At 39.6% G+C, this 13,482-nt stretch overlaps 1 protein-coding gene across 1 annotated transcript in view; it reads right to left on the bottom strand.

Annotated features, from left to right (window-relative positions):
* The window catches only part of CCDC141 (coiled-coil domain containing 141), a 210,572-nt gene that overhangs the window by 130,365 nt on the left and 66,725 nt on the right, over positions 1 to 13,482 (bottom strand). The window contains 1 exon segment of the mRNA XM_021075317.1: positions 5,401 to 5,654. Within this exon segment, the coding sequence (XP_020930976.1) occupies positions 5,401 to 5,654 (254 nt within the window).

A 13,482-nucleotide genomic window follows, 5' to 3' on the forward strand; every position in this document is an offset into this window, starting at 1 on the left:
AATTACTCAGTCACCCTCAATTTGGTATCCCTGCTGCTATTCTTACTCATTGCATCCTCAACAAAACTTTAAAATAGAACACTCAGGAAAACAAAAACTTAGGTAATTATGCTTGTGCCTACCTGGATTTTGAAATATTTCCCTGTTCACATAATTATCAACATGGTAAATACTAATTATTGTTTATAACATCGAGAAACTGAAAGGACTCTACTTCTTCATCAATAACATATTGTTTAAATTATGCTACATTCAAATAGTGAAATACTACAGGAAAATTATCTATGGTACTTTTTTTTAGGGCTGCACCTGTGGCACATGGAAGTTCCCAGGCTAGGGGTTGAATTAGTATCTCTTTTACTTTTGGCACAAGACTATGTCTGTGACTTTTTCAATTTAATACAGATTAATTAATTAAATAGTAGGCATAGTTTAATTCCATTAGTTTTGTTTGTTTTGATGTTTCTTTAATAAATGTATATGTGCCTATGACTAGGCTTATGCATGGATAAAGGTCTAAAAGGTGGGAGCATGCCAAATGCTAAGTGCAACTATCTGTCTGGATAGTGATCTCATCTACATCTTAAACTCATTAATAAATGAACATTGCTAGGTCACAAGCAGAAAAAAAATCAACCAACTTTTTGTTTTAAACTATTAATTGAGTGCCCATGAAGTATGGCTGGTAAGATTCTAAAAATGACTTCTATTTGATGATACCTTGTGAATATAAAATAAATAATGAAATTAGCCTTTAATGTAAGATCAGCCTTTATGTGAGCAGAGGAGTAGGGCTGAGGGGATATGTCATACGTTGGGCCTTCACTGTCCTTTTTAGACATGATGATAAAAAATGCTAATACTGATACAGAAGTCTCCATGTGCCAGGTACTGTTCTAGAAACTTGACATATAATAACACATTTGATAATACTAATAACACTTTGGTGTAGGTATGATTACATCAACATTTTATAGAAAACTGAGCCTCAAGGAGGTTAAATAATTGCTGGTAAATGTGGAGCCAGGATTTGAACCCAGCCCACAATCTGGCCCCAGGATTTGTGCTCTTACAAGCACACAGAAACAACAGTGACTGTATAAATTACTCCAGCTGCTGCCACTAGCATTAGCAAAAGAAAATACAACATGGGATGTTGTAAAATTAAGAGCCTACTTTTTTTTTTTTAGGGTTATACCCGAGGCATATGGAGGTTCCCAGGCTAGGGGTCTAATCAGAGCCACAGCCGACAGCCTACGGCCATGGCCATAGCAATGCGGGATCCTAGCCACGTCTTCGACCCATACCTCAGCTCACGGCAACACCAAATCCTTAACCCACTAAGCAAGGCCAGGGATCGAACCCACAACCTCATGGTTCCTAATCAGATTTGTTTCCACTGCACCACGATGGGAACTCTGTAGAGCCTACATTTTATAGTTAAGGAAATGACTATCTTATTTATTGACTGATTTTATTTAAAATAATATTTATCTATAAGACTATGACTAAATTGATTTTGGTTCTAGACTATCAGGAGTCTAAATGAAACACATCTGTGTCTTCTTAAAGCTTTAGTATACCTATGGCAGCCTCTGATGACTAAAAAGTATTAAGAGACTTGAACAGATATGACAACAGTAATGCCAAATCCAAGGTAGAGTATAGGAATCAATGAGAAAGAATTCAGAAATTGTAAGGTTTAATCAAGGAGAGGGATGACAAAGAAACTAATACTTACTAAGCATCTTCTAAAATGGTAGGCATTGTGCTACAGGTTTTATACATGTTATTTCATTTAATCCTTAGAACAACTCTGTGAATTATTATTATTTCCAATTTAAAGACTGGACTTACTAAAACAAGGAGATACCAGTGCACATCTGTCAGAATGGCCAAAGTCCAAGACACTGATAACACCAAGTGCTGGCAAGGATGTGGAGCAACAGAAACTCTTTCAAAAGTGGTACAGCCACTTTGGAAGGCAGTTTGGCAGTTTCTTATAAACATACTCTTATCATGTATCATCCAGCAATTGTGTCCCTTGATATTTACCCAAACGGATTAAAAACTTACATCTATGCAAAAACCTGCATAAGGATACTTAGAACAGCTTCATTCATAATGACCCAAACTTGGAAGTAACCAAGATGTCCTTTAACAGGTGAATGAATAAACAAACTGCAGTAATCCAGACAATGGAATATTATTGAGTACTTAAAAAAAGAGTTATTAAGCCATGAAAAAACATGGAAGAATCTTAAATGTATACTTAATAAACAAAGAAGACAATCCAAAACAGCTATATACTGTGTAGTTTCACCTATATGGCATTCTGGAAAAAGCAAAACTATAGAGACAGTAAAAAGATCAGTTGTTGCCAAGGATTAGGCATGGAGGGATGAATAGGTGGGGCATAGAGGAGTTTTAGGGCAGTAGAATTATTCTGTACACTTCAATGGTGAATACATCATTACACATTTTTCCAAACCTATAGAATATACTGCACCAAGAGTTAACCCTGGTGAAAACTATGGATTTGGGGTGGTGATGGATAATGTGTCGATGTAGGTTCACTGACTGTAACAAATGTACCACTCCAGCGAGGGATATTGATAGTGGGAGAGGTTGTGTGTCTATGGGGGGAACAGAGGACACCATGAACTTTCTACTCAATTTTGTTATGAATCTAAAATCACTCTAAAAATAAATTCTGACCTGGGAACTTCCACATGCAGCAGGCATACCCAAAACAAAACAAAACAAAAAAGAAAGCACTGCCTCAAAAGAGAGCACACACTTCCCCTCAAATATGAAACCCTATAAGTTAGAGAACTCACCAAGTCAGAACTCTTCTGTAATACCTTAGTTATTATAAAGACATCTTTCTGCTTCCTAGGGTGGGCAAAGTATTAAGATTTCCCTTAAGTATATGACTGGATTAGACCGTTCATTTTGCATCTACACTTTTTTTTTTTTTTTTGTAATTGCAGAGGATTCGACTGGATGATTACTGACATAGTCTCGAAGCGGAAGGGTAAGATTGCTATCTTAAAAATAAATAACCAAATAAATAAATAAAAAAATAAAACATTGTAGATGTTTTTTCATTCTTGGGACATTGTTCTGTGTTTGGGAAGCCTCTTTGCAAATACAAGGTCTCTGGATAAGAGAGATTGTGGTTTAAAACGGATAAAACACTCTAAATGATAAAGTAAGGAATTTTTAGTGTGTTCTTGGAAGCACTAGAGGCAGAATTGGGGGTTATTAATTCAATAGAAAGAGGATAAAGGTTCTTTTTAAAAAGACAGAGCTCTGAGAACGTAGTGTCCGATCAGGATTTGCAGAGACAGAGGAAGAAAGAGAAGGAAAGAATGTCATAATGGACTCACTTATGATAAGGAGGAACTTTGGAAACAGTTGTCTCATAAACAATTTTAAGTTTATTCTTATCCTGAGTCTAATTCTCCTGTGTTTTGCCAGTATCATCAGTAAAAGACACTGCATTCTGGGCAATGAGTATGTGAAGGTTGGGAAATGGTGGAGAGCTAAGCTGGGTGGGGGCTATGGGTTGGCAGACAAGGCACAGCAAAAGCGGGACAGTAGCTGGCAGTAGTCAGGACAAAAGGGCTGAAAGTGGAGGTGAGTTAGGAAGTATATAGTGACTTGGAGGAGAAGGTGACAAAAGGCAAGCAGTCTACATGGCTAGAGGTGTGCATTTGGGTGTCTGCTCTATGCTACCTCCTCAGACAGGACTTCTATGATTCCTTCTCTGACTCAAAGTAGACCAACTCAAGTCCAAAGTCATTGTCTTCATTGATTTTCATTACAAAATTTATCATTGTTCATTTATCTATCATACGTCTTTCTCTTTGCACTAGAACACTAGTTCTCTTCTGTGGGTAATTTTACCCCTCAAGGAATATTAGCAATGTCTGGAGACATTTTTAGTTGTCAGAAATGGAGTATTTTCTACTGGCATCTAATGGTTAGAGGCCAGGAATGCTGCCCAATACCCTAGAGTGCCCAGGACAGACCCCAAAAGGAATTATCCAGCTCCAACTGTAAATAGAATTGAGGTTGAGAAAATGCACTAGAAGGAAAATTTCTTGAGTTTCAGTTGTGGCTCACCAGGTTAAGAACCTGACTGGTATCCATGAGGATGCAGGTTCAATCCCTTGCCTCATTCAGTGAGTTAAGGATCTGGCATTGCCATGAGCTGTGGTGCAAGTTATAGATGCAGCTTGGATCCAGCATTGCTGAGGCCGTGGTGTAGGCTGGCAGCTATAGCTCCAATCCAACCCCTGACCTGGGAATTTCTGTATGCCACAGGTGTATCCCAAAAAAGAAAAGAAAAAAAAAAAAAGGAAGAAAGAAAATTCCTAGAGGAAAAGGACTTGATCCTGTGTGTTATGTACTCCCAGGACTTAAAGTAGGATCTGGTACATAGTAGGTACTCAATAAGTATCAGTTGAAAGGTTGACTGTCATTTAAATCTTCATTTTTCCAGCTTGAAAGCTGGATGCATATTTGCCACCAGCTGTATGTCTATCTCTCCATACAGTTTATATCAGAACAATAATATAAAATTTTAATAATATAAAACTCAAGTGACGAGACCCCTTCCTATGCATCCAGACCAGGAGACCACCTTCCACATCATTTCCCCCTGAAAATTCCCTCCATGTGATCTGCACAAATTAAATCATGGGCTTTGGGTAGTTAGAATACAGCAGTAAATACCCTACCTATTTGAGTTGGGGAGTTGCTAAGAGGGTTCTATGCACTCTTACCCTCAAGTGGTTGGGACAGAAGGAATGCACAGTAACCACATTGACAACCACTTAGACCTGAGCCTGTGGTTTGGGTAATGAGCCCTAACAAGCCTGCAAACTTAGCAACCTCCCACTCCAAAGCCCTCTAACCACTGACATCCCCATAGGCTAAGGTCATATGACTTCATTGGTATCAGACTGCTCTTCTACAAACATTATCTCTATTTCATGCCAGTAGACTTTTTCATGGACATCAGTAGCAATCTAGCACAAGTCAGCACCATCATCCCTCTCCAACATTCAAGAAAATTGCAATGAATGTTTCAGAAAGTCAAAGAAATGTATCTGAACGTACTGACCTGGAATGAAGCGAGAAAGAGAATCCAACAATAGAACACAGTCATTTTCAAAACTGCTCGTGGATATTCTCCCATTTTAAACATCAATACTATAGTGAGAGGAAATTAAAATCTTTGTTTTTATATTACTTGCTTGGGAAAACAACATGGTAGTTTGGATCAAAGACCAAAGTTCTTGACCATGATGACTGAGAAACTGTCCCAGGAAATAGCTCATCCACATAATTAGCCCAGGTCAGGACATCATCAACGACCCCTTGGGTTACCTGACTTTCTTGTTGGTCCCACTGACATATCTGCAGAACCTGACGTAATTCCTGCTGCTGTTGCTTCAGGTACTTGTCTAGTTGTCGTCTCCTGTCTTGCAGAAATTCAAGAAGACTGTCGATCTTCAGGCAGCTGTTATGAGCTCCCTGAATCATCTCAGGATTTACATTAGGTCCATCACACTTAAATTTCTCTATGAAGTCAGTGAGTTGCTGACTTTTGTTTAAAAGGGCTAGAGATCGTTCTAAGAGTTCTAGAAGAAAATTAGAAAAAAAGAAGAGTGATATGAGCAAGCTTTTTCCTAGTAATATTTGAACTCTTCACATAATTTAAAATATATCCAAATACGCAAACATAAAATGTTCACAATACAACTGGTCAAATACCTCCACCTAACAATTGCTATGGCACTAACCGTCAAGTGGTAGGATGCTAAGCTCAGCCATCATGTGATTCAGTATGGGGAGTAGAAAGACTATGAGATCTGGGCATTGGTTCAACTGGTTTTTAGTGGTGTGATGCTGGTTGTGGTGCCTACTCTCCTCGGAGCACTCTACATCCTGAGGTGATGGGACTAAATCTGAGGTTTAAAGGCCAGTACCTGCAGTGAGCAAAGAGAAACTCAGTGAATGTGCTGGCCAGATGCCCAGATGCCAGGGACTATGGCGAAGTGGAAAATGCAAGCTCAGTCTCACAGGACTAGCCGTCACCCAAGGTCTGACCAACTGTGGACATGAAGGAATGCAGGTTCAGTATTGACGAGGCTTCCAATTTTTAAAGAATTATAAACATGGATTATGTAAAATATTTTGATTTTTAAATGTTTAATAATTTGTATTTTCTAATTAAAAAATACTGAAGGATAAACAAAACATGGCTCTCTGCCAAATGGGCCACTAGTTTGTGCTCTTGCAGCAAAAAGCACAATAGGTTTGGGCAACATCTTGTAGAAGTGGGAGTTTAAGCCTGAAAATGGAAGGACCAGCAAAGGGGAGCGTATAGAAGGGGGAATTTGGAGTAGCACTTTGAGGAGCACCCACCATTGGGGATCAGTTGGAGGAGCAGTTGGGAAACTACCCACTCTCCACAAGCCAGAAGCCCAGGAGTCATTCATGATGCATCCCTCTCCTTAATCCCACCATTTTCAGGACCTGTCAATGTCACCCTCTGTCTCCTGCATCTGTTTACTTTCCTGTGCCTACTATAGAAAGCACCATCTCCTTCCTGGACTTGTGCAATATCCTCTTAATTACATCTCCTCTCCTCCATTTCATCATTCCCCATATGTTAGCTAGAAAGATCCTTTTTTTTTTTTTTTTTTTTTTTTTTTTTTTTTAGGGCCTCACCCATGGCATTTGGAAGTTCCCAGGCTAGGGGTAGAATCAGAGCTACAGCTGCCAGCTCACACTACAGCCACAGTAACACAGGATCCAAGATATATCTGAGACCTACACCACAGCTCATGGCAAGGCCAGATCCTTAACCCACTGAGCGAGGCCAGGGATCAAACACGCAGCCTCATGGTTACTAGTCAGAATTCATTTCCACTGTGCCATAAGGGAACTCCTAGAAAGATCCTTTCTAAACATTATACGTCATATGCACAACAACAACGGCTTTCCATTGTCTTAGAATTAAGGACAGACCCCTTAATGTGATTTCAGTGCTGGCCTGGTATGGTCCTTATCTTCCTTTTCAGATTGTCTCAATCTCTTTACCTCTCTCCATATCTTCTTTAAACAACTCACACATGCTATACTCCCTTCTGTCCCAGAACTTTCACTATGTTCTCTGCCAGCGACACTGTTCTCCTCAACCTCTTCCTTCTCTACTTTATTCACACATCAGTCTTAAGTCAGTTGTCAATTCCTCAAAGCGCAAACCAGACTGGACCAAATCCTCCTGTTACATGTTCTCATAGCACAATGTCGCTCACTTACAGCTTTTATCACAGCTATAGTTCTACATCCATGTGTTGGGTTAGCTGACTGTCTGTCTTTGTCACCAGGCTCCAGGGCAATATGACAACAGGGATCGTGACTGTATCCTCAGCACGAGTGTAGTGGCTGGCACAGGGGAGATGTTCAATAAATTCTGGAGAATGCTTGAATGAAATCAAATGTATTTTTAATTTGGAGGAAGAATTAGGAGAGCTATAGGTGCTAGAGATGAGCAGTTCTCCAGAGATATAAAAGAGAGATATTGGGAAGACTTGGGGCCCTATGAAGGGTAGGTGATAGAAACAGAAGCCAAGTTACCAGGTTGAGAAGGGGGAAGTCAGTGAAGTAGTGAAGTCAACAAGAAAGGACCCTCTTGGAGACATTTGTTGTTAGAAGGAAAAAAAAAGGGTGTAGATGATCAGCAGGGTTGAATGCACTACTTTTATTTTTAGGTGGGAGAACTGTGAAGAGCACCTAGAGAGCAAATGCATCAGATTATTACACATGGACTAAAAGCCACACATTCTGGTTAGTAGCTCAGGGTTCTTCCCACTGTGCTCAAGCACTCTAGCACTCACAGTTAACAACACAGCCGTGAAGAGGCTGTGGTAGCTGGGTCAATTGTCTCTTTTAACTGACACCTTTTTCGAGAGCCGGAAGAGAGACGGATAAGTGAAGATACTACAAAGAGATATTTTGAAATAAAAAAGGAAAGAATTTGAAACAGTGTATGCCACATGACCTAGATCTGTCCAATAAAGCATTAGATGGTGTTATCTGTGCAGAGCGAAAAAGGTATGATGAGGTGTATGAGGCAATTTGATTGGCAATTAATAATACAAAGAAACAAACAACAAAACTAACTGCTGTCTTAAAGCCGGACAGGGGATAAGGTAATTCACACAGAAGCAGAAAAGTCAGGGAGAGCATTAATATTAAAGCATATTTCTTAAATGGAGTGGAAGTGGAAGAAAACATGAACAAGATGGGAGGGGCAGCCAAGGGCAGGGGAAAAAAACTCTGCCTAGAAAAACTCTTATGTGGAAGGGAAAGGAGGAATGTGAAAATGAGGTTAAAACAGGTTTTAGAAGTTCTTGCCTATTAAACTGAAGAGTTTGGTTTGTATAGTCTTAACTTTATCATCACTATGACTGATTCTCTGTATATAGGTATACGTATTTCTTTTGCATTGAAGAGCTTGTTATGATATTGTGAACAGTTACACACACACACACCACCCACACAGAAGTGTGGGCAGGTGGTGGGCTTTCCACATAGTACCCCCTTCCTTCCTTTCATTAACTTGCTTTTACACAATAAGCTTTTCAAAGGAAGGAGGGAAATACAGCCTTATGTGCTCAGGTTATTGCACACTGACAGTGGGTAAGGCCAAACTGTTCTGGTCCCCAGAAAATACATATAAATAGCCCAAATTTCTATTTGCAATCTGTTTCTGTTTTCTGTTTCAACTTCTGCCAAAACAGCATAATCACTACCAAGGTACCACCAGGCATGCAGACTCCTGAGCCAAAGTTGACCTGCAAAATGCAGGCCAACTACCTACCCTCAGTCTATTACCTGCTACCACTATGGTCCTTAAAGTGGATTAATTGGTCTCTAAGTTTCCTCTGTCAGTTCCTTTGGTTCTTCCTCTGTCAGTCTCTTACTTTTTTCTTTTTTCTTTTTTTTTACTATTTGTATTTTCCTAGCTATTTATTCCATCAGTCGATGTATTTTTCCTCAAGGGTAAACTGTCTATGTACCTCATGATCTTTAAGAAATACAAAATCTCTACAGTGCATTTATTTTAATGATTGTATTTCTTCTGCATATATAAAATGCTTCTTGCTGACATAACATCTTGTGATGTGAGGCTAGTACATACCCAATAATGTTTATTATTTAATTATTTTGATTATCATTATAACTAAAAAGCAATATTAAAGTACATTATATACTAGTATCTTTTATAGTTTGCCATCATTATCAAGTATAAGTAGGATAAATGAGGGATATATACAAGTTAAAGTAAATTTATAGCTTGCTAAATAGCCTTTCCAAGTGAGCATTTCTAAAAAGCATCAAGATTACATTTTGACATTGAGATCATGGATTCCAAATACATTTTTAAATATTCCAAATGTTACTCAGTGAGATGGTATTTCTTAAACTCATTCAATGGGCATTTTCAAATATACACAAACACAGAGAAAACAGTAAATAGATCCCCAATGAAACTATGTTTCAGCCACATTTAAAATACATAGAAACTCAGAGTTCTCTTCGTGGCTCAGCAGTTAACGAACCCAACTAGGATCCATAAGGATGCAGGTTCAATCCCTGGCTTTGCTCAGTGGGTTAAGGACCCGGCATTGCTGTGAGCTGTGGTGAAGTTTGCAGACGCGGCTTGGATCCCACTTTGCTGTGGCTGTGGCATAGGCTGGTAGCTGTAGCTCTGATTCGACCCCTAGCCTGGGAACTTCCATATGCTGTGGGTGCAGCCCTAAAAAGCAAATATATATATAATCTCTAAGAAAAAAGAACTAATAATATAATTGTTCCTGTGAGGAAGCTTCTTAGGTATTACGTTCATTTTAAGAAGGCCATTGGAAAACTGAAGGGTTCAATTGTGATTCTTCAGAGCTTAGAACCAATAATTTTCTTCTCTTAATGTCTCTGTAGTACCTGTTTATTGCTCACTTTTGCATCCTGCTACTGAGTCTTAAATAGGGACTATACACAAATAACACTCAATAAACATATTTGGAGTTGGATGCTATTCTAAACCCTGGAGATTCAGAGATGTACTAATCCCAGTCCTCCAGAGTCAGAATCTGATGATGCAGACAAACAGGGAAATAATTACAGCACAGTGTCCTGGGTGGTGTAACAGAGGAACCTACAGAAAGCACAGAGAGAATTCACTGATAAATGTATATGTGCCCCACCAAACTGTAGGCTTCCTAAGGACAAGGGCCATGTACTCTTCCAACACATATGACTCTGGTTTTGTCACCTGGCATGGGTTCAGGAAACATTGTTTAATTATGTCTTATTGAACTGAAAGCAATTAGGCTGGTAAATAGTCTGGAAGAGACTAACTAGGCATGTGTCATCCAAAGAAGAGATGATTGGAGAAGACATGCTAGTCTTTAATTGTTCTAAGAATTGTCATGTAGTGGAGGGAACAAACTTATTCTGTAACTTTCCAGAGGGCAAAACCTCCAACCCATTCATCCTGGCTCTGATCTCTGAAATCCTAGAGAGTAAGTCTCTCACACACATCTCAGCCTTAGCATTGCTGAAGAAAGAAAAGTTATAGGTTTTGAAATATAATAAATATTAAGGATAAGTTTAATTAGAATTATTGCAGTTGTATTATTAACCTCTGTCATCCTAACATTCACGTTTCATGCTACTCACTGATCAACATCTCGGGACCTTATTAGAATTGCTAGCTGTTGTTACAGAAATCACTTATTTCCTTAAATTTAAAGATCATAGATATTGCTATGATCTGAATGTGTGTCCCCCTAAAACTCATATGCTGAAATCTCAATGCCCAATGTGACAGTGACAGGAGGTGGAGCCTTTGGGAGGTGCTTAGATCCTGAGGATGAAGCCCATATGAATGGGATTAGTGTTCTTACCAAAGAGACCTCACACCGCTTCCTAACCCCTTCTGCTATGTGAGGCTCCAGTGAGAAGTCTACAGTCAGGAAGAGGGCCCTTACCTGACCATACTGTCCCCCTGATCCAAAGCATCCAGACTCCAGAACTGTGAGAAATAAACTGCTACTGTTTATAAGCCACCTAATCTGTGATATTTTGTTACAGCATCCTACATGAACTGACAGATATGATGTCCTTAACTAAAAATCAGAGTTTTGTCCTTGAACATGCATTTCAAATCAGCTAGTCCTAATCATATCCCACTGAATAAGTTGATTAATAAATTTCACCAACTCTCTATTTATGAAAAAAAAGCCCTGGGAGCCATCCTCAGGCAAGTATCCTGACTAGAGTCTCCTGTGCTTCAAGTACCACACAGAAGAGCACACAAATGTCACAGAAAACATTCCATCAAGACGGAAGAGTATTTTGCCCTCCCGAAAATAAACTGTTTGCTGTTTTTGGCTTACATTGCTATCCATCTCTTCAGATTAAGAGGAGTTGCTGTGGACACCCCTGCAAGGCAGGGCATTGGTCTCAGCATCCACTGGATGCCAGGGTCCTGCAGCCCAGGTCTCCAAACAGAGCAGCACATGGCCCCTGAAAACTGGCTCACTGAGCCGCAGATCCTGGTAACTAAAGGAGCCAACATTAACAACAGGAAAACAGCATTAAGGCATTTCCCTCCTTGCGGCTCCATCCCCAACTATTGATGGAAAAGTCCCTACTTCCACAATGCCCCTTCCCTCTCCAGTCCCTCTAGAAAATGCTGTCACTTGATTGCCTTAGTACTGAACCTCTGGAACAAAAGCATCAGTCACTGTCAAGTTACCACAGGTGAGATTGCTGTGTGATCATGCTGGCGGGATGAAGATTGCATTGAGACCACAGAACCCATCTCAGTGGCCTGGAACTGATTCACTTTCCAGTCACCTAAAAGGAATTTAATGTGAGTCTGTTTACCCCTTTGGGCCCAGCTAGACTGCCACCACTGCCAAAAAGTGGGCAAACTGCTGCTCTAACACTGATACTTTTGTTACTGTTTGTTTATTTGTCTTTTTAGGGCTGTACTGGGGGCATATGGAGGTTCCCAGACTAGGGGTCCAATCAGAGCTGCAGCTGCCAGTCTATACCACAGCCAGAGCAACGCAAGATCTGCAAACTACACCACAGCTCACGCAACACTGGATCTTTAACCCACTGAACAAGGCCAGAGATGGATGCTAGCTGGGTTTGTTAACCACTGAGCCATGACAGGAACTCCTTTTTTTGTTGTTGTTGCTGTTTATAACCCCTGTTAGCGACAGGCCCCATAGACCAATAAGCAGTTAAAATTCTATGTACATATGTGGTAGGGTCTTATAAAATTTATACAAGAAAGAGTGAGTCTTTTGATCTTTGGATTTTAGAAAAATAATGATCTACTATGGAGGGTTCTTTGAAGAGTTATATAAATACAAAATCTATTTGTGGTTTTAAAAACACTTTTGGCCCCTGTCCAGCATGATCAGGGTTGTGAAGCTAGAAGGTGAGTTGGAACTGTGACAAATGAGTTCAGGAAGCCATCCATCCACTTGTACTTGGCTCTATTTGGCAGTGATACTTAGAAGAACCCATCAAGAAGAAAAGAAGAGACCCTTTCTACCTATTTATCTAAACTGCTTCCACAGAAAAAGATTACAGTAAACAGCTACTCTTCCACAAATGCCTTCCCTATTACAGTCCTGGCCCAGCCCAAATTCTGCCCCAAATGGCCAAGCATACTAATTGCTAGTTAACAATCAGACTATCTTGTTGTTTCAGAAGGAGCTGAAAAATATTTTCTATTCTTTTATTAGATGCTTATCTAGAGAAAGTTCATTACCATTTTTTAAAAAACTGAAACAGTAAAAGGAAATTTCCTTATCCAGGGCTGTTATTTATAAAGGCTGACTTGTATTTCCTGATCCTTAGAAGGAATATAATTCAATCAAATATCCAACCTTAGAAGGAAGAGAATTCAATCCTTATTCAGTCCTTGGAAGGAACAGAATTCAATCATTTATTCAACCAAGAGAGATTTCGTGAAGATCCACCACATGCTGGCATCTCACTAGATGCAGAGGCTACAAGGATGAGACCATTGCAAAAGACCCCTCTTTAGGAACTGAGACCCAGCAAACTGAATAACTGGACCTTCCAAAGGCTCCTTCTCTAATGCCTCTGCAAATCATTTACAACTAGTTCTTCCTTGCAGAAAATGACCAAAAGTAAAGCTCTGCTTAACCCTACTTGGAACAAGGTGACGTATATACAATCAGATAAATTAAAAATATACTGTATTGCATAAGCACTCATTGCACTCTTTTTTTTTTTTTTTTTTTTTTTTTTTGTCTTTTTAGGGCTATACCCACAATATGACAGTTCCCAGACTAGGGGTGTAATCAGATCTGCAGCTGCCAGCCTACACCACAGCCATAGCAACACAGG

This window comes from Sus scrofa, chromosome 15, assembly GCF_000003025.6.
Source record: "Sus scrofa isolate TJ Tabasco breed Duroc chromosome 15, Sscrofa11.1, whole genome shotgun sequence".
Taxonomy (NCBI): domain Eukaryota; kingdom Metazoa; phylum Chordata; class Mammalia; order Artiodactyla; family Suidae; genus Sus; species Sus scrofa.